Source organism: Carassius auratus, chromosome 29 (assembly GCF_003368295.1).
Source record: "Carassius auratus strain Wakin chromosome 29, ASM336829v1, whole genome shotgun sequence".
Taxonomy (NCBI): Eukaryota; Metazoa; Chordata; class Actinopteri; order Cypriniformes; family Cyprinidae; genus Carassius; species Carassius auratus.
Genome location: NC_039271.1, coordinates 13,679,212 through 13,701,869, shown reverse-complemented (window position 1 = coordinate 13,701,869; position 22,658 = coordinate 13,679,212). Strand labels below are relative to the sequence as shown.

The 22,658-nt window shown below is 34.9% G+C and overlaps 1 protein-coding gene across 1 annotated transcript; it reads left to right on the top strand.

The window, feature by feature from the left end:
- The first annotated feature begins 10,845 nt into the window (after nt 1-10,845).
- Nucleotides 10,846-21,278, top strand: LOC113048141 (plexin-C1-like). Its single transcript, XM_026209710.1, has 15 exons — nt 10,846-11,842; nt 11,993-12,118; nt 13,095-13,229; nt 14,513-14,613; nt 14,734-14,845; nt 14,941-15,109; nt 16,072-16,183; nt 16,309-16,402; nt 16,589-16,627; nt 17,734-17,867; nt 17,950-18,129; nt 19,799-19,910; nt 20,225-20,395; nt 20,550-20,711; nt 20,906-21,278. The coding sequence occupies exons 1-15, from the start codon at nt 10,937-10,939 to the stop codon at nt 21,074-21,076; spliced, it is 2,724 nt and encodes a 907-aa protein (XP_026065495.1). The 5' UTR covers nt 10,846-10,936; the 3' UTR covers nt 21,077-21,278.
- Nucleotides 21,279-22,658: the final 1,380 nt, after the last annotated feature.

Sequence of the window (22,658 nt, the reverse complement as noted above, 5' to 3'; positions counted from 1 at the left end):
TGTTCCAATCATTACAGCAGTTGTCAGGGGTTAGCCACTCGCGGACGTCACCTTATCACCCACAAGGCAACCCAGCTGAGCCATTGGCTAAACTGCACCATTCTCCAGATGTTAAGAACATTGACTGATAGTGAGAAACTACGGTGGAAGGATCACCTCCCTCATGTTATACATGCATACAATTGCACCAGACATGAGTCAGCCGGCTACTCACCATTTTTCCTCCTCTACGGACGTCACCCACATCTCCAAGTCGACTTGCTATTTGGATTGGTTGGAGAAAGGGAATCATATTCACCTACAGGATTTGCAGAAAAATGGGCTAAAAAGATGTCAGAAGCCTATCGTATTGCTGGCGAGAATAGCAAAAAGTCCAGTGCAAGGGGAAAATTGACGTATGACAAGAAAGCAAGGGGAGTTGTACTGCAACCAGGGGACAGAGTTCTGGTCTGGAACCTCAGTGAACATGGAGGGCAGGGAAAATCAAGGGCATACTGGGAGAAGACTGTATACATAGTTGAACGTCAACTCACTGAGAACCCAGTGTACGTTGTCTGCCCTGAAACTGGAGACAAAAAGAAAAGCAGGACACTGCACCGTAATCTCCTTTTGCTGGTGAATGTCTTACCTGTCAATGTCACTCCATCTGACACCAGATCTATTCCTGAGAAGAAAACACATAACAGACAAAACCAAGAGAGTATGACAGACACCCAAAGACGAGCAGACACCAGTGATGACAGTGAAAATGATTCAGATAATGATTCTGGCTCGGGATACTGGTTAAGGAGACCGACTGAAAGGATGGAGGAAAGACCTGTTACTTACCAGGAGCAACTCACCAGGTATCCAGAGATCCGGGGGTCAGAACCAGCACCTATAAGGAGAGAAAATCATACTGTACCTAAACACTTACCAGATCCTACTGGTGAAAACCAACCTTTACTCACTGTACCTGTGGAAGGGGAGGAAAACAATGGGCACCAAGACTCTGACTCAGAAGCTCGACCTTTGACTCCTCCTTTAGATCACACTCAGTCAGACTTCAGAAGGTCAGCTCGTGAGAAAAGGCCTCGTCGTTTTCTCACATATGAGTCATTAGGTGAGCCATCAGTCCAGACGCACGCCACAGTTAACTCAGTGCCTGGATACACCGCACCCTATATACCTGTCATAGAAGCATCAAATCATACTACACATGCACCCTCAATCTTTCCATACATCCCGCCTCTTTGTATGCCATATTCACACCCACTCCTTTACTCCCAGACAGCATACATGCCATACCCTTACCAAGCACCAGCCACATACATTCCACCTACTATGCTTGTTTGTTGAATAGAGGTTTGAGAATCAAGGTTAAAAATTGAAAAATAGTTAAACTGTTTTGAGATAAAGATTTTTGGAAATGTCGGGAGACATTCTTCTCTTTCAGGGAGCGTGTGATGCCCACTAAAGTGTTATCACATTTGTGGTAGTTTCTGAAATTTAAAAAATGAATGTTTTTAAATATTTGTTCAGAGGTAATTTACCTGGTTCCACCATCCTTGGACTAGTCTATTACATGTTATAGAGATGCGAGGAGTAATTGTGGAGTTCGCCAGCAGGGGGTAGTGTGGCATTTATTGTGCTCCACGGGGCTTTACGTCAGTTTTGTCCGCTTTGCGATTTTCCTCTTTCTGCTGAGCGAGACAAAAAACGGATGCAGAGTTTTTGTCTCTGTCTCATTTATTTCTCCTGTTTCCAGGTTGGTGGAAAATTAAATTAATCTAAGTACCTGAAGTGTAATATGTTGACATGTCACTGAATGTTTTAATATTCGCTAATAAGGCTGTGTTATGAGTATGTGGACATAATTGTACATATGGCTGTAGCCACATTTTCGCGCCTGTTAATATCACCTGTTAAGTTACTACCAAAGTCACATCTGAAGAGTTTTATTTTTAGCTCCTTGAACATTTTTGTAAAGTTTTAATACTCTTGAAATGTATGATATTGTGTAAAATGTGAAAGGTTAATGTTAAAAACTGAGTTTGTCAGGGTTAAAAGCTGATGGTAAAAGCAAATGTGATTTATATTTTAACAGTAGTTAAAAATAAGTTAAAAGTCTGTCAGCTCATGCATTTTGGGAAGAGTAAAAATGACTTTTGCTGGAAGAGGAAAATGCATTTAGGAACCATATGTAAATGGTAACAAACTATGTTTTATATGTAAGTGATAACATAAGCTATGTTTTATTTCGAGTTAAAAAAATTCAACTTAAAGGGTAACCGTGGTTATTGTCATTTTGATTTATTTAATCACCCAAAACTTAAAACTCAAACTGAAAGATTAAAAAAAGACAAATTGTATTTCATTTTTAAATCATGTTTATTTGATAGTGAACATTGAGTGTTTGTAACAGAGGAGGATTTAAAAATGTGAATGTCTAATAAATCCTCTCTCCCTCTTTCTGCTGAGCGAGACGAAAAATGGACGCAGAGTTTGCCTGGTCTCATTTATTTCTCCTGTTTCCAGAGAGAGCATATAAGCTGTTTATGTGGTGCCACCTGTAACATTATGATGCGATAACATTCACAAAAAAGATTACACCATACAATTTCCTTACAAATTATATATATATATATATATATATATATATATATATATATATATATATATATATATATATATATAATTTTTCTTTTTCTTTTTCTTTTTTTTTACAAAATGAGATTTGACAAATTATAAAGTAAAATGTGTCATTTTATTATTAGATAAAAGACAAAATGCTGCATATTTCTTTGTGAAATTTAAATGTGAAATAAAAAAACGAACTTGAAAAAAAAATTGTCTGTGTTCTATTTTAAATCAGAGCAAACCACTTGAATTACTAAAAACAAAACTGAAGAAAAAACAGAATGGTCCGATTTCACCATGAACAGTTAAATGTTCCCCACTTATGCTTATGTAATAAAAATGTGCAATATCCTTATATTTATTTGTTACCCCTCCATCCTAGTACATCCCTGCATCTTACTAAATCCTATTCCATTATCGTTTATAGCATAATTGTTTATACACTTATTTATTTATTAAAAAAAATTTGTCTGTGTGTTGTTGTCTCTGTGTACTGGAGGCTTATGTCACTAAAACAAATTCCTTGTATGCACAAGCATACTTGGCAATAAAGCTCTTTCTGATTCTAACACACAAATGTCACTCTCTGACAGCTGGTGCCACTAATGGAACACCAGGTATTTAAAGGCTGCTGCCCCTTTAAAGGGATAGTTCACTCAAAAATATAAATTGTCATTAATAACTTACCCTCATGTTGTTCCAAACCTGTAAGATATTTTAGATTTAGTCCGAGAGCTCTCAGTCCCTCCATTGAAGCTGTGTGAATGGTATACTGTCAATGTCCAGAAAAGTAAGAAAAACGTCATCAAAGTAGTCCATGTGACATCAGAGGTTCATTTCGGTTTTTTTGAAGCATCGAAAATACATTTTGGTAGCCAGATAACAAACAAAAGATTGACTCATTCTCGAGTCAAGAACCGTTTCTGTCAGACGTGTCCGATTCGAGAACCGAGGAGCTGATGATACTGCGCATGTGTGATTCATTGTGAAGCAGACCGACACACAGAGCGTCTGAAAAGAACTGATTCTTTTGGTGATTGATTCTGAACTGATTCTGTGCTAATGTTATGAGCGCGGGTAAACCGAAGGCTCGAATCAAGGGCAATCATCGCCAATGACGCCATTACGTCAAGCACAAAAGAACTGGTGTACCGTTTTCTTCAACAGGTTTATTGAATCGAACTGTCCGAGAGAAGTACTGGTGATCCGAAAAACAATGCAACCGGTTCTTGACTCGTGAACGAGTCAGTCTATTGTTCGTTATCTGGCTCGGCTCGGTGTTCATCTTCAGTTCTTTCTTCACAGCTGTTCAGTCGTGTACTGTTTGAGTACATGAATTACTCCGGAAATATTGGTTTGTTTTAACTCGGCCACATTAAAAAAGGTAATCGTTTAAGTCATTTGTGGGCTAATGCGTATTGGAGACATGAACCGTTTAAAACGTTTCAGTTCGATTTGGTGAACTGATTCAAAAAGATATGGTTACATCGAATGATTCGTTCGCAAACCGGATATCACAAACTGCTTTGTTTTGAACTCTCTCACAACAGACACAGAAGAAAAAACAGCGCTGAATAAAGTATTTTATACAAAATGTATTTTCGATGCTTCAAAAAAATTTTTACTGACCCTCTGATGTCACATGGACTACTTTGATGATGTTTTTCTTACCTTTCTGGACATGGACAGTATACCGTACACACAGCTTCAATGGAGGGACTGAGAACTCTCGGACTAAATCTAAAACTGTGTTCCAAATATAAACGGAGGTCTTACGGGTTTGGAACAACATGAGGTTAAGTTATTAATGACATAATTTTAATATTTGGCTGCAGTGTTAATTTTGACACGAAATTTTAATTTAGTTTTAGTCTTAGTCTTTTGACTATAATTCTTTTTAGTTTTAGTCATCTGATTTGTTTTAATTTTAGTCTTATTTTAGTCGACTAAAATTGCTTGGTATTTTAGTCGACTAAAATTGCTTGGTATTTTAGTCGACTAAAATAAGACTAAAATCAATAACAGATTTACTAGACAATTTTTTACAGCTGGTATAGGAAACAAACTTAACCAAAATATATAAAACACAAATTCAACTTTATTTCAACACAACTGTGTCTTTATTTCGATTCAAAAGCTTTTATGCAGCAACAAACACTGTCATGATAATGTAAACAATAACTAGCTGCCAATTGACCATCAATAAAATAAAAATAACGTTAGGTCCAGAACCTTAAAGCTTACAGCTGAGCTGAACAATAAGTGCATACATTTAAAGTAAATATTTAATAAGTTGGCAGCTAGGTGGATAAAAAAAAGTAACAAGATTTTATAAGGTATTCATTTGTCTAGCAATATCGTATGTTTTAAATACTACAATATTGCTAGATTTGTATGTATAATGATAGGATGTGAACATTCATGTTTCACATGACTAATATAGAAATATTTGTGATATTGTCAACAAGTAGAACATTATAAAATATACTAAACATATATTTTAGTATTAATCAAATGTATTTATCATGATATTACGTATTAGTATTGTGCTCTCATCTAACTTGAAGAAGGGGCTATTTTACAGTACTTTTCAGTTCGTAATATTTAATGCTACAACATCTATGCACTGCACTATTCCAATTTTGCTTAGCTCCATAAACAAAAGAACATCGTTGTGAAATTACATTTGAAAAATGTCCGGGTGGCTCGTCTGTAAATGTATTTTCAAATTGGTGGTGTTCTTGCCACGAATGAGCGCTCCGCGTGCTTTACAGTTTGTTTTGTTTTGTTTTGTTCGTCGTCAAATGTGAAGTGAGCTGTGGACATTTTGTCGCTCTTTTAGACATCACCTCTTCAAATGCCGTCTTCCCGGGAGCTCATTTAAAAACTGAAAACCTTCGCTTCACGTCTCAATAAGTCAGACTCGGATTGGTTCTCTTCTCTCATGCAGTCTCGCCTGTTCCGTTTTGCTGGTTCTTTTGTTCATTCCTGGCATCTCTCCCGTCTGCTGATTTGATTTTCGTCACAGTCTATTTTCGTCTCGTCCTTTATTCGTTGACGATAATGTCAATCAATTTAGTCATAGTTTTAGTCTCCATCAGTGCCTTCTATTTTAGTTTTCGTTTCGTTTTCGTCCGCAAAAATATATTCGTGACGAAAATAATGACGAAAATATTTAGTCAACGAAATTAACACTGTTTGGCTGAACTAACCCCTTAAGACCGAATGCACGGATCTCATATAATAATGCTCAGATTTCTTTCTCCACTGTATACGTACACTTAAAACATAAACGACTGTGTTTATGAGAATACTTGCAGAGACAATTATTTTGAAATTATGTTTTGTCTGTGCGTTCATTCAAAAGCAAGGATACGCGAATGACGAATCAGTTATTTTTAAGCGCATGAAACGCTGCTCTCAGCGCATGCTTTGAATGAGTGCACGCACGCTCCGAATGTGCGCAAATGGTTTAAAACACTTGAATCAGCAAGATTTAAAAAAAAGTGCAAAAAGATCAACTACAATCCATTTCACCCCTTCAAGCGAGTGAATAACGTGAATCAAGTTAGGGATTTTACATCACTATTTAAGATTCAAGGGCGGTATTTTTTGGAGCCCGACGTAGGGCTAGCGATTTAACTGGCCCTGCACCTCAGATCTATCCAGTTTGTGAACCCTTGGTTTCCACCCTGGTTTCGTTAAACTAAAGAAATTATTATTTTAAAAGGTTGATTCAAAAGAATCATCTGTTCACGAATCAGATCATGAACTTGCATTTCGAATATATAAAGACTTCAAGTTTCCTCTGTAAAGCACATAAGGCTATTGACTTTATAAACTTTTATTTCATGCATGATTCGTATGGATCTGTTAACTGAATGCAAAGTGTGACTTCTAGGAGATTTTTTTGTGTAGTGATGATGAACATGTATGCACACTCAGTCGCTCACTAGGAGTTGACAATGAACAGGCTGCTGGACTGTTTTTTGTTTGTTTGTTTGTTTGTTTGTTTGTTTGTTTCAACGGAGAATCCGTATTGGTTAAATTCCCAAAACTGTTTACTTAAATATTAAATTAATAAATTACATCAAAATTAAAGGTAATCACTGGTAATCTAAAATACTTTTTAGATGTTACTGTAATCCGATTACCCCTTATTTACATTTACATTTACATTTATTCATTTAGCTGACGCTTTTATCCAAAGCGACTTACAATTGCTATATATATCAGAGGTCGCACGCCTCTGGAGCAACTAGGGGGTTAAGTGTCTTGCTCAGGGACACATTGGTGCCTCACAGTGGATTCGAACCCGGGTCTCTCACACCAAAGGCATGCGTCTTATCCACTGCGCCAACACCACCCCTTATTTAAAATGTAATTATAATGAAATACAGTTACTCATATTTTGTATTTTAAATACGTTACGCCGTTAGATGGATTTCGTTACTCCCCACCCCTATTAGTAACAGTAACTGTACAGTAAGTATTTAATTCAGGGCTTTCTAAATTTGGGGCATGGGAGAATCACCTTTTTTCACTGATTAAAAAAAGACCCTGTCTCGGATCAGCTTTTTGGACAAAAGTAGGCTTATAGTGCAAACCATTTTTTTCATATTGCTCCTGAAATGCAATATTACTTTTTACTTACTAATTTTAGAAGCGTGTACGTGAAACAACAAGTAATTGTTATATGACTAAAATTTTATGTTACAGGAATTATTCATTACTCAATATTTTTAAGATTTTTCTACTATAGTAGAGTATATACTATATATAATGTTTGAAATCTACTGGATCAAAGTGTATTCTGGGAAACACTTTTCATTCATCATTAGAACAGTACTGTTGGACAGCGTATTGTGAATTACTTATCCACTAAAAGCCAGAAAAACTAAAGAAATTCAAATCATGAAATATGACTGTCGTAATTCAAATGTAGATTTAGGCAACAGTATAGAACTATAAAGTATGTTTAAATGAAAATGGTGTGCAAGTATTTAGAAATGAAACTCCATTGAGACTAGTGAAATAAAGTAATGTGTGTTAGAGAGAGAAGTGAAGGAGACCTTTATGAGTTGACCATCACATGCTGATTCTGTGCACTGAACACACCTGCCCAAATAATAAGCATCGTATATTTGAAGCCTGTAGTGATTTGATGATGTCTTTCTTCTTTTGTTTAGAGCTGTTCATCCTGATTCTGAGGGTGAAACTGACATCCACCATCTTTTTTCCCAACCAAAAGGTTCCTAGTGCTACTTGTAACGACTACCCTTACCAAAAAGTACCCTTACCAAAAAGTTTATTGATGTATTTATTTATTTTATTAAGTATACTTAAGTAAAGTTCAAGTATATTTTTAAGTATACTTTACGTAACAAGAATACAAATATCAGTGTTCTAGAAGTATACTTGTAAGCGTACTCCTTGGGACTAAATTGGCCAACTTTCTAGTACTTTTAAGTATACTTTAACTCTTAAAGACCTTAAAGACCTAGAACATTTTGGGGGCGCCTGACACACCTGCACATTTCTTTGTTCTTCAGACCTATTCTAGCATTCAGCATCAAGTGCCATATATAGTTATATACAGGAGAAATTACAATTTAAGGATTTAAGAATTTAAAGTCTCAATTTTCCTTTAGTTCTCTCAAAAAATTAATGAAATTACAGAATTTCAAGGAAAATGCAAGCAACAGTTGGGTGTTTTTTATTGCATACTCAAACAGAAACTCTTAAAGTTTGGATTTTTTCTTTAGAAAGTTGTGTCCGGGTGATTTACACTTCCAAATAAAATTTTGTTTACATATACCATTCCCAAAGCAAGTTATAGTTATTTATAGTTATTTATTACAATATTGTTATCAACGCTTTTAAGTGAAAAACAGACCTATTTCGTTAACTAACAATAGAGAAGTAAAGAAAATGGAAGGAGTGTTATATGATAACAAAACCAAACAAAAAAAAGTTTTTATCTTATTCTGAGAAATATATTTTCAGTCTGAGTATGAACAATACACAAACTATGCAGCATGTAGTAAAAACAATTGCACAAATTGTCTTCAACAGTAGTGCAAAAACAGTGCAAATGATTCACAAACTACACACAAAATGAGTGAGAAATATTCAGAGTGCAACAGAAAAAAATTGTGCAAACTATCTTTATGAACTGTATAATTATATAATTATTTACTTATATATAATATACATATAAATGATCGATCCGCTGGCTGTAATCTGTATCAGAATCGATTTTACCGGGACATCGCATAGCGAACCAAGACTTAAATCTTAGTGCTTTATCAGATATGTACCACTATTTCATAATTGTTTTGATTTGTTTTATGTCAAAGTACTCTGTCGTGGGTTTTTGTGCTTTTTTGGAGAGTTTTCTCATGCAAATGTGTTACTGTTTGCTTGTGTTCATACACTCAGGACAGACTTTACTTTCATTTATTTTCGATCATTTTCCAAAGCAATTTGTTAAGTAGTAGATCAAAAGACTACTTATTGGTTTAATATGGGACAGTTTTAAACAATCTGGGCACGGGGGTGGTACTAAGCGTCAACAATCATTTCTGTTTGGCTCAGAGGAACGAAAGCATTGGTTTCTTTGACGAATCAATGTTGTCAAAATGCAATGACGTAATCACTTACACTACGGCGCCTCTGGATATCCAAATAGCATAAATAGCATATCTCCGAAACGTGGAGAATCTCTGCTTTACATCACTTTTAAAGCATTCAGATTATCAGATGGATTAGCGGTTCAAAAGTTATTAAACTTGAAAGAATAACAGTTATTTTTTTATCTGCGGGGGGCTGTCTCGGTCTTTGAGTCAAGTCCCGTCATGTCTGTTTTATTGTCAATTCTTCCACATGTACAGTACATACAGAGAATTGAAATTGCATTACTCTAAGACCCTCGGTGCGTACAGATAACACTAACAGTAGAACATTAAATGCATATAATAAAATAAAATATTTTATTACAAAGTCTGCTAAGTATAAAAGTAGCAAACTTTACACAACTAGTTTACCTCTATGTTTGTAGTTTGTACTGCAAGTATACTCATAAGTTTTCTTTAAGTGAACTTCATACGTCATACTTTAAGTATATGTCCCTATTTATGTTTGAATTTGTATTTTGTTATATGAATATCTGAACATAAAAAAACATCCAAAGAATCATCTGCTTGTAAACAAAAAACATTTAATTCTAGCTTCATGTGTACTTTTCTAAACACTTTAATGTAAGTTTCATTAAAAAAAATTAAATAAATAACATTTTAAACAAAAAGCTGAACGAAGACTATGAATTGGATTCAGAATGATAATCAAAATGTAGATGGAGTCAATCAACATCCCAAAGCTTGACTATAATTATTGCCTCTTCATTAGTCAACATTTTATGTCAACTGATTTGTTCACTGACAAGTTACAGTATATGCATTTGTATCATGACATTTGTTCTGTTAGATACACATTTTAATGTTTAACTTACTCTGTTTTAAAATGAATTGATTTGGACACTGCAACTTCCTCTAAAGTGCACACTGTTCATGTTCAGCAATTGGCCTCTGCTCCAAAGGACACTTATAGATGGCAAACGTGATTTCACCAAGTACAACATGCTCCTGGATCAACATCATCAAAATTCCATCGAGGGATAGGCATACGTTTTCTAGAAATGTCAGTTTTAATTTTATAATCAAGGTTAGATGCTTCCTTGTTATTTATCTATTATTTCCTTTTGTTTTTAGGAATAAAATATGGGTATTTAATGTTGATCCAGCAAAAGATGTTGATCCAGGAATACGTCTTATTTTGCAAAATCAAGGCAACCGCAAAAGACAACCACAACCAGAGCACAAGCTCCACTCTTCACCACAGATCATTACCAAAAGACCGACATCTACTGAACATTTTCAAGTAAAACATACATATTATGGCATTAGCTTACATATTTAGGGCACTGGGAAAATAGTGATAAAATAAAGAATATTGTGTTTAATGGTTGCTTTACAAACCTCTATTTCCATTGGTTAATTTATGTCTAGAATTGCTGATGTTGGTAAATGCAAAATACAATTAAACTTATTTATTTTCTTTTACTTTTTCTTTTTTACATGCACTCTTAGAATGCTTTGAGTAAACACAGCACTCAACACATTTTTGTCTGTGGTTTTTATACCTCCGCCCTCATTTTAGCCATGTTGCTTTCACTTCCATCCACTTTACGAGGGCACGCATCCGAGAGCTGTTGATCTCTGTGACAAGATCTATAAACCTCAGCTGCTCATCAGATAAGATGAGAAGATTTCTTGGAATTCTTGTAATTTTGAAATATTGCATTTGCAGTGATGTGCATGACTTCGATGGAGATATCAAGGACTTTGTAGTTGGTAACAGTAAGTTATTTGTTCTTACTGATCATCGACTACATCAGATGAGACACGATCTTACTGAGGAGAAGAGCAAAGACACTAAAGCCTCTGAACACAACAGAGTTAACATTCTGGTGCCTTTTGATGAAAACAGCACCTTGATAACGTGTGGGACATTTAACAATGGATATTGTGAAGTTCTTGATATAAATGACATCACAAACAGTATTTACTATGAAAGTGATATACTGATAGGACCTCGACAGGATGAGAAATCTGTTGCCTTCATATCCGGTACAAGTAGCAGTAAGTACCTTTTGGTTGGGAAAAAAGACGACGATGCAAAACCTCGAGATACCAGGTATTCTGTTGTTACCTTGCTGAGCACTTCACAGTCTCAACCAGGTGGGATTTTCTCAAGAATGGCAGAAGGATCAGATGCCTTCATTGAGAGCACTGTGAGAGATGTGGAGTTTGTTGATGGATTCCAGAGAGTTTCACCCTCAGAATCTTACTTATTTCTCAACACAAAGGCTGACTCTGAGAGGAAAGTGCTCGTCCTGTGGATGAACAGCTCTAAAGAAAGAAAGATAGAAATCATTAAATCCCTACAGGCTTCAAGGATACGATGCTGCAGTGATAAAGCTCGTCCAGTGCTCGTCGCCAGCACCGTTATTCCCTCAGTGAACAGAGTTATTTGGGCAGGTGTGTTCAGTGCACAGAATCAGCAGGATCCGGAGAACAGCGCGCTGGCTCTGTACGACATCAGTCATGTTAAAGGACGAGTGAAGGGCTTCTGTCATAATGGTGAAAATACATGTGGTTCTGAGGTTGGAAACTGCATTCATACACGTTTTTAAATGAGAACAGCATTTCACCTTACTGAGACTTGAATAACAATTGTAATAGAGTGATGCATGATAAAGGTATGATACTGTTCACTAAAGTCATATAAATTCATTTTGTTGTTTGTGTTTCAGAGTGATACTGAACTTCAGCCGCTCTCTGTGGTGTTCAAGTACAGCTCAATGTCAGCAGTGGCAGCAGTTAGAAGTGGATCCTGGATTGTGCTGTTCATAGGAACCAGTGATGGTCAACTCATAAAGGTCTCCTTTATATTTTATTTTTCAATAGTTTCTTAGATGCTATCCTCAGTATTTGGAAAACACTAAGTAGGTTGCATTGTATGTTGGGTTTGTGGGCCCTTATCAATTTTCATAATAACATTAAAATTATATAACTACTGCAAACACAACACGTGGTTTCTTTTTAAGAGAATGTCATGTGATATCAGAAAACAAAAAAGTTTATTATAGTATAAATAATTATAAAGAAATATGCATCATTGAATTGGACATTTACGTGGAAAATATAAATAAATTAAGTGGTAACACTTTACAATACATTGTCATTTGTTAACATCATAATGCATTAACTAACATGAACTAACAATGAACAATATATTTGTAACAGTATTTATGAATCTTTGTTAATGTTAGTTAATGGAAACAGTTATTCATTGTTCATGTTAGTTCACAGCGCATTAACTAATGTTAACAAATACAACTTCTGATTTTAATAATGTAGTAGTAAATGTTGAAATTAAGATCAAATAAGATTAATAAATTCTATAGAAGTATTGTTCATGCTTAGTTCATGTTAACTAATACAGTTAACTATTTAACGAATGAACCTTATTGTAAAGTGTTACCCATTCATTTAAATACGAATATAGAAATTTTCAAGCATTACTTTTTTTGCATCTTTGTCAGTATTGTTAGATTTTTTTTTTTTTTTTTTTTTTTGCTGTTAACTCTTAATATTATAAACCTTATTACAATTCTAAGAAATATGCATCAAGAAGTATTATGAAACACAGTAAGCGTCTCAAATGGCATAAATAAAAAAAAAACACTGACTCGCTGACTTTTTTTTTTCTTCTTCATTTTTGTGGAATCTGTTAATAATATGTACTTTATATACCACCAATGAATATCAAAATGTATAAAATGTCATTAATAAAGCACCACAGTCATAATGATTTGGCTGAACTTCGGATAATGATGCTGTTTGTTTGTCTAGCTTGTGTTGGATGAGAAATTCACTCCAGGTTGTCCAACAGTGCTGTTCAAATCTGATGATGAACGAAAAGTGTTTCCCAGAATGCACTTTGATCCAGTAGATTTCAAACATATCTACATAGCTCTGAAGAAACAGGTGAGGATTAAAACTGTACAGTTAATAAAAAGTGTCAACATTGAATTTGAAAATGAAATTGCTAACTCACTAAAAGTTGTACTTGAGGCACACTCAGTGAAACTATTCATTCATATACTCAATCTTCAGATCAAGTCCTCAAAGTTTTCACTCAATTTTTCACCCTAGCATTTCTGTTTACAGCTCTTTGTAAATTTATATTGAATATTCACACAAGTCAAGTCACCTTTATTTCTACACTCTCATAAAAGCTGTCACAGTGGCACCTTTTCAAAAGGTATACATTTAATACCTTTTATCTACTAATATGTAACTTTAAGTTAAAAATATGGACATTTTAAGTGCAAAGATGTACTTACTGAAAAGTGACAGCTTTTGTACCTTCTTTTCTGAGAGAATGTAATGATTTATAAAGTAGAGACAAAATTAAATTGACAAACTCCTGTGCTTCACTGCATGCTGAACAAGCAAAAGATACAAGATAGTAGTGATTTACATTTATCATATCTGTCTGTAGCTTGTTGTGTATATAGCTAATGGTTTGATGTTTGTCTGTGTGTATGTTACATTGTGATAAAATAACAAATAATACAAGCCCATATTAATATATGGGTACAGTCTCTCCACACACTAAAAACCCTTAAAAATTAGCCGCATAGTAATAAAGTTAGTGCAATCTAATTTAGGACAGCAAGTTCAGTTGATCAATTCTGTAGTTGTCAATGTTAAAAAGTCTCACGGCTTCTGGAAAGAAGCTGTTTTTTAACCTTGATGTCCTAGCTCTGATGCCGCGCAGCCTCCTGTCTGAAGGAAGAGTGTCAAATAGTCTATTGGCAGGGTGAGAGAAGTCTTTCATGATACTTGCAGCCCTAGTCTTGCATCTGTTGATGTATATATCTCCAGTTGCAGGGAGACTACAACCGATGACTTTCTCTGCCGTCTTAACCACACGCTGTATTGCCTTCCTCTCTGTTACAGAGCAGTTTCCATACCAGACTGTTATACAATATCTTAGGATGCTCTCCACCACACACCTATAAAAAGATGTGAGAACTGTAGTTCCCAAGCCAGCCTTTTTAAGCCTCATCAGAAAAATACAGCCTTTGATGAGCCTTTTTTACCAGACTATTACAGTTGGAGTTATGTTTTGCTTGTTGTGTGCATTTTGTGGTTTTGCATGTAAAGTTTAGAGAAAAGATGATTTATTATTTTCTTATATTGAAAAGTGAGTGCAGTAGTGTTTTTTTTTTTTTATTCCTTTCTGCTCATGTTTTTTGATGTAGTTAAGAAGAGTGTCTGTGGTTTCGTGTGCTAAATACATCACTCTGAAAGACTGCAGGGCTGCTCTGGATCCTCTCTGTGGCTGGTGTGTGAACACACACAGGTCAGATTGATATCTGTTGCATGTATAAATAAAAAAAAGAAGAAGATTTTAATATGCTCGATTGGTAAAAAAATCCAACCTGACATAACAGCTCAATATTATATATTTCTGTTTGTCTAGATGCTCCACCCAAGAGGAATGTTTGAAATCTTCATGGGTGTCCATCCCAAAAGACTCCCTCCAGAAAAAGCTAGTTTCTTTTCAGGTTTGGGCAGAGAAATCTTCCAACAAGGTATTATTATATTAGCTTCAAATAAAACCATTTTTCATTGCATTGAAAATATATTAGCAAATTCTACTGAGCAATCATTGCTCTCTTCTACACAGATTACTCTACATCTTTCATTGAGTCTGGAGAGCACAGGAAATCCTGCCTTCTCATGTACCTTCAACACAGGAACCATGAACCTGTGTGACGGGTCTGATCCACCTGCAGTTTTCCCAAACTGCTCCTGTAGTTTTTCTGTTTTGTCTGACCAGCTACAATATACCAGAGGTTGGTTCTCTGTCAGTTCTCAGTCAATGTAATATGCACTTTCATGACTTAACACACTTAAATGTGTAAAACTGTAAGAAACTAGGTAGTAAGAAAAACAAAAGCCATTTGCCTTAGTAGAAGTCAGTGTACCAAAAGAATGATTTTGAGACTGATATTTCAAGGTAAAAAATTTGTTGCTTTAAATAAACTTTTAAAAGTGTTTCATGTCACATTACGTTTCACTTTAAAGTGCTTTTTATAATTATTTGAATAATGTTTTTCTGTGCTTTAAAGTACACTTATTTTGAAGTGTAAATACTATAGCACAGGTACTTGAGTATAATTTTACTGCAGTGTGTTAAAAACGGCTGTACATCATGTATTCTGAAAAGTGCACTCTCTTAAAGGGATTTTGTTCCAGTTTTCTATTATGTTGTGCCAAAAACATTTATCATTTTGATTTCTTCATCCTGTTTCTAGTGTATTTAAAATGTCGTCCTACATTTCCAGCACATTATTCAAGGGTCAAATGAAGAAGAGCTCAATCTTACACAACTCTGACACCACAGCACTCATTAAAGCAGACAGAGCAGTTTAATAGACAGAGAAACATCATCAAACAATAAAGCAGTCATTCGTTTTCTTCTATGTGAGCAAATCACTAACAAGCCCAAATTGTGTGTGTGGGAGGAAATTATTTAAAAGTTCTGTGACCACAGAGCACGTCTACACAACTGTTATTTCCTTTCTCCTTCAGCAACCATGACCATGGTGCTCAACATCATGACACATTTGAAACCAATACATTTTATGATAAAGTTTGAACTTCAAAAACTTTAAGTATCTTCTAAAAAAATGTCTGAGAGATGAGCGATGTCCTGAAATGTTTTTTTTTTTTTTTTTTATAGTAATGACTAATTGTATAAAGAAAGCCATGTAATAAATTTTTTATTCTGGTTACTTTTTGATAATCTATTCAGGTTTACCCATTTCGGCTGAAGTGGCTGTTGAGGATCAGAAGATGACAGAGATGTTGATGCTGAAAAACTGCCTGAATATCAAAGATAATTCACAGAGTGCTTCTTATACACAGTAAGAAATGCAGAGCCTAAAAGAGTTTTAAAAGAAATTATTTATAAAAGAAAAAGTGCCATGAAGTGGTTGAACACATTTCAGGTGTGTGTTGAAGTCACAAATTTAACATGAATTAAATGCAGGTGCGTGCAGTGTGTCTCATCTGGGTGTCACTGGTCCTCTTCCTCCGAGCGTTGTGATTGGACACTTGTCCCTGGAGAGCAGTTACAAACACAGGTGGGGACATTGTGTAACCTATATTCCACTTATTCAGTACATGTTTATTGGGAAATGGCATAACCTTCATAAAGAGTCGAGATGATTAATTTACTGTTGATATATCTGAAATATGATGTCCTAGCTGAAGAAAACCTAGGAAGTAAACAATCCACTCACAGATCTCTGTCTTTCTCCTCTCTTTAGGATGTCTGTAATGGTTTATTTTATGAGATGGAATATAAAGTAAGTGTCATACTGTGTACTGAGGATTTTTTTAATAAGGGCCAAAGATCATGTTAAAGCTCCAATATGTAGGAATTTTGTAATAAAATTTCCGAAAATAACTTGCACAGTGTGATATATCTCCTCCAGTTGTGTACTTACAATATCTCTAAAGTCTCCAAAGATTTTTTATTTCAGAGAAATTCTGATTTTAAATAACTAGCCGACGCAATGTCCGCTCTATACTTTTTTTCCGGTGTAGACCATGTGATGTTCCACCACACCGGAATATCACATGATCAAATGCGGAAGAGGTGGTTATGTTATAGCCGCGCGTATGGTTTGGTTGTCGTTGTTATGGATCACGATTACTCTTTGGCGAGTATTGAAGTGCCAGTTAAACGTAAGCGTCCATATTCGGATACACGCAGACACTGTGTGACAAACAGAGGAACAAAACCAGGATAAATATCGGCCAGGCGTTTACGAGATGGAGAGAGCTGCGCGAAAATATTGGACTTGACAGAGACTCTGCTCTCGCGAGTGTATTGATAGACAGGTAAGCAAATCAATTATTTATTTTGTTATTGTACAAGTAACGTAATAGTTACAGTAAAGATGATTTTAATAGATATAAATTACACCACATGCCTGTACATTCTGTCACTGTAGCATTTTTTTATCAATAATGTTACCTGTGAGAAAATAACATATTATTATATAACATACGTTTTATTGCTCTTTGTACTAAGGTAAGGATTTTTATCACGTGTGGTGACCGAGATTATGGCAGTACAATTAAATTAAATCGGATATGTGTTGTTAAAAATATATTTAGTCATTACTTGCAAATGTTCGTTCAAATTTACTTTTAGAATGATTGGTTTGAGAAACAACACGGCATTAGCCAAAAACACGTAACACTGCACAACATTAACCCAACAAATCATTTAACAAATAACATCTCCCATCATCACCTGCTTCATAGCGTCATCAAGCTTCGCCTTTGTTATTGTTGGAAATGCTCCCTCTTGTGGTCAATTACAAAAGTCACATACTGGAGCTTTAAATGGCCTTTTAAAAACCTTTTTCTATATCTCACATATTCTCCCTTTGGTGTTTTGTAGAAGCCAGAGATTCTGTCTCTGGAGCCGAACAAGGTTTCTTTCCATGGCAGAAACAATGTTTTACTAAGAGGAAGGAACCTGGAATCTGTTACTAAAATCCGTATTCAAGGGGATCTGGAGTGCATTCCTAAAGAGTGAGACTCTGTGTTTGTTTAGTGGTGTATATATGAATGTGTGTAGATTCAGATAAATCATACTGTATATCTCTTCTTTCAGATCTCCAGTGTTTGATCGCTCCAGTGACACGTTAAGGTTCCACATTCCTCCCAGTGGAACTAAAGGAACAGTGAAAGTGTGTGTTGTTACTCCTGACGACCGTTGTCATGGTAACAGCATCATCACTTACAGTTCTCAGCCCAGCTGCACTGGAATACAGCCCACAGTCAGCTGGAGCAGGTCAGACCACTGTTCATGATTCTTTTTTAATTCATATATATATATATATATATATATATATATATATATATATATATATATATATATATATATATATATATATATATATATATAATTATTATTAATATTATTATTATTATGACATTTGTAGTATGATTAAGTACCCTTTTTTCTATATTATTTAATGTATTGCTGATTATATATTTTCTTATTTATTATTATATGTAATAATGATGAAGGACCATCACCTTCAGCTCAGCCTTGCCAAGACAGAACCAGTGGCGGATACAGAACGTCATTAATAGTAGGGCCTGGTGAATATACAGAGGGGTCTCGGGTTTTTTAATCTTATACACCTGATTCCTGGGCTCCGTATTATAGAGCTTTCACACTGCGCGCGGATGCGGTCCGGCGATCTGTTCCATGTGCGTTCCAGTGCAAAGATCGTTTCCGCACCGAGTCTATTTATGTGCTGCACGCGCTGAATTAAAGTGACAGGCTGACAGTGCATGGTTCGTGGTCAAAATGAACACAGATTGACATGAAAATATAATAATCTCACCATAAATGCATTTAATTTAATTATACCCTTAATTATTCATTAATTCGTTATTATTAAAATTATACAGGCCCACCCATTAATCCGCACCTGGACAGAACTGCTTGCGATTCCAGCAAACCCATTGTTTCATCACAATTCCACCATCCAGTTAGGAAAATCAACCTTAACTCCTTCAAAAACAGCCAGAAACCTTGGAGTTATGATTGATGATCAGCTAACTTTCTCAGACCACACTGTTAAAACTGTCCGATCCTGCAGATTTGCTTTATTCAACATCAAGAAGATCAGACCCTTTCTTTTGGAACATGCTGCACAACTCCTTGTTCAAGCTCTTGTTCTGTCCAGGCTGGACTATTGCAATGCTCTCTTGGCAGGTCTTCCGGCCAATTCTATCAAACCTTTACATTTAATTCCGAAAGCAGCAGCACGATTATTTTTTAATGAGCTGAAAATAATTCACATCACACCTCTGTTTATCAATTTGCACTGGCTTCCAATAGCTGCTCGCATAAAATTCAAGGCATTAATGTTAAACCACCACTGGCTCTGCACCCCTTTACCTAAATTTATAACTTCAGACTTATGTGCCCTCTAGAATCTTGCATTCTGCAAGTGAACATCACTTTATAGTGCCATCCCAAAGAAGCACAAAGTCACTTTCACACACTTTTAAATCTCTTACATCTTTATTTGACCCTATAACCTATGCTGATGTGTGATTTTTTTTTTTTGACCCTCTAACTATTTTGACCCTCCTTTTCTTTTCATTTATTATACAATTATAAAAACTCTGACATTAGCTTGCTAGTCTGTTTTCTTTTTATTTATTATATTATTTAAAAGCCCTTGCTACGTGTACTGCATTTAAGCTAACTGAGACTTGTTATAGCACTTAAATATCATTGCTCTTTTGTTATTTTTGATTGCTTCCATTGTCCTCATTTGTAAGTCGCTTTGGATAAAAGCATCTGCTAAATGACTTAATGTAATGTAATGTAATTTATTTAATAATATAGGACTATTATTGTATTCCATATATTACTGATTTGGCCCCTCCCTGATTCTGAAGTGTGCTTTTTGGTCAAATTGTCTTGAATATCTCTTCAGTGGTGGAAGGAAGATTCATCTTCAGGGGAGCAATCTGGAGTTAGTGGAGTCAGTTACTGTACTTCCCTCTAATAAAGTGATGAAAACACAACAATACAACACAAGCTCATGGGTAAGATGTGTGCTTATTACTACAGCATTACACTTAAAATTATCTATACCCTAAAGAGGATCCAGTCTAGCAGTTTACAGATTGTATCTGACATATCAACAATCAAACAGAACAGATTCACATGAGCTCTAGCTTGGCAGATTGTCATTACTTTGCTAGTATAATTATTAAATGTACTACATCCACTTTGGAGACTTATTAATTCAAACTAAATATTATTTATTTGATTATTCTATTTACACAGTTTACACGTAGTTTCACTCTGTGCATGCCACATGTATTAGATTCATATTTTCATTGTCTCTCTTTCTCAGGATGTGTGGTTCGTCTCTGTTCCTTATGATGGCAGTGGTCAGTTTAGATTGTTGTTGAATGTTGGGAACTCCACTGTGGACTGTGTGGATTATTTCTCTTATAAACCTGATCCTGAATTCACTGGATTCACCACCTTACAGGTGGCCAATGATCTACAGGTGAACATTCAGGTGAGTTTAGTGATACAGTTTAGCATCAGTGCACAGTCTGCATGTTGAGGCATACGTGGGTATTAAAAACTTCTCAGTAAATATTATTATCTTTCTGAACATCCGCATGTGAAACACACAGCCTCCAAATCACCCCACATTCTCTGTTTCTCAGAAAAAGGCAGATATGTTGAATTTGAGTATGAATGAGGTGACTGTGACGGGTCTACAGGGAAATCAGCAGTATCCATGTGTTTTGGAGAGGATTGAGTCCAATGCCATTATCTGTAAGATTAAAGGAGAATCAGGACACGTCCCAGAAGTGGACTCACTCACTGTGAGTATGTTTTTGGTATTTTCTTGCATAGATTATGGGAAGGACAATCTCATAGATTGATTTGATAACTGTCATTAATTCTACTGTTAAATTTAATCTTAACACCCAAAATCCAAAATATCATAATCTTAATCATAATTCTGGTCATCCTGAGATGTTTAATGAGCAAGACATTTCTTTCATTGTCATTTCAGATCAACATTGGGAATTTTTCTATCACCCTAAGAAAAACAACATGGAATTACCGATTTGTCTTGATATTATTTTATTTCATATTCTTATTAATTTTTCTTATCTTTTGCATTTTGTTATTATTATTTCGGCGTAACATCCGATCTGTTTTTCCTGTTCAATGGCCACTGTAAAAGCCACTGATATATACAAACATACACAAGTAAAATTGTGCCGTAAAGTTCTGTTCACAAATATAAGTCAGTATCTCTCAACCTTCTTTCTGTTTAGAAATCTTGTAATATCCTTACTGTAGAGCTGTTCTCCAGACAGCAGGTGGCGCTTTATACTTACATATTATGATATACTGTAAAAACTATTTTATATTAAAAGACTTTGTCTGTACCTTTTTCATTGTTCTCTTAGTAATCTGATAATTTTATGTTATCAGTATCCTGTAAAACAAAGTATAATTAAAAAAAAAAAAAAATCTATGATCAATCCAAAGGCCTAATCAGATTACTACTCTAGTTACATGATTTTACTCAGGTATTTAATCCTTTTAGGCATAGAATTTTAATCATACATTATTGGCATGAACTGGTAATAAATTTTATTAGCAAAACAATTCATATAAGCAATATAAATATAATTCTAAATATAATAAATATTGTGTGTAAAAATTACCCCAGTTCAACAGAGAAAGTACCCTAAAAGCTCTTTTGTGCTACTTTCTCAGTGCCCACACAGATTTCAAAATTTCACAAAATAGAAATATTCCTTCTAAAAGCTTGATAAAAGAAAACAAACTGAGGGGCAAAACAAAGAAAAACTATTTATCGCAATGCCTGCCCTGAATCTAACTATGGCACATAATTGATTTGATGATAGTTTCTCTATTATTCTGTCACTAGACATTACCTTTGAAAAGAAGAACTGCTTAAAAGAACTCCACTTCTTCTAATGTTCCAGGAAACATGAAGCATTTGCCAGGAGATAGAAGCCACTTCTTCTCAGTTAGGCTATGTGTATTTATACACAGATCACTTAAAGTAATTCACTCTTTCTTTTGTAAAAGAAGTCTCTTATGCTCAACAAGGCTGCATTTATTTTATTAAAAATGCAGTACAAACCTTAATATTCTAAAATCTTATTACAACTTATAATTACTGTTTTTTTTATTAAAATTTGTTTTAAAACACAGTTTATTCATGTGATGGCAAAGCCATTACTTCACTCTTCAGTGTCACACAGTTCTTCAGAAATCTTTCTAATACGCTGATTTGGTGCTGTATTGAAGGTTCTATCAACAGCATTTATTTCCATTCATATTCGATAAATCTGTTATGTCCTTTCTGATCAAAAGTATTAATTTCTTTCTTTCTTTCTTTCTTTTTAAATCTTACTTACCCCAAATTTTTAAATGTTGGTGAATCACAGTTCTAAAAGAAAAAGAAAAAAATTAAGCAGCACGCCTGTTCTGAAAATGTATAATAATAATATATTTCTTGAGCTCAAAAACAACATAGTTAAATGATTTCTGTAGGATCATGTGACACTGAAGACTGAAGTAATGGTGCTTTGTCATTACAAGAATAATAACTTTTTGAAATACTTTCAAAAATAAAACAAAACAGACTTCTCAAGAAAAAAAAAAAAAAATCTGATTCAGGATTCACGTTTAAAAGTAAAATGCATCAGTTGACGACAAGCCTTCCAGGGAACTCAAGCCTCATTCACAGAAACTTAACTGCGCTCACACACACATAAACGCTC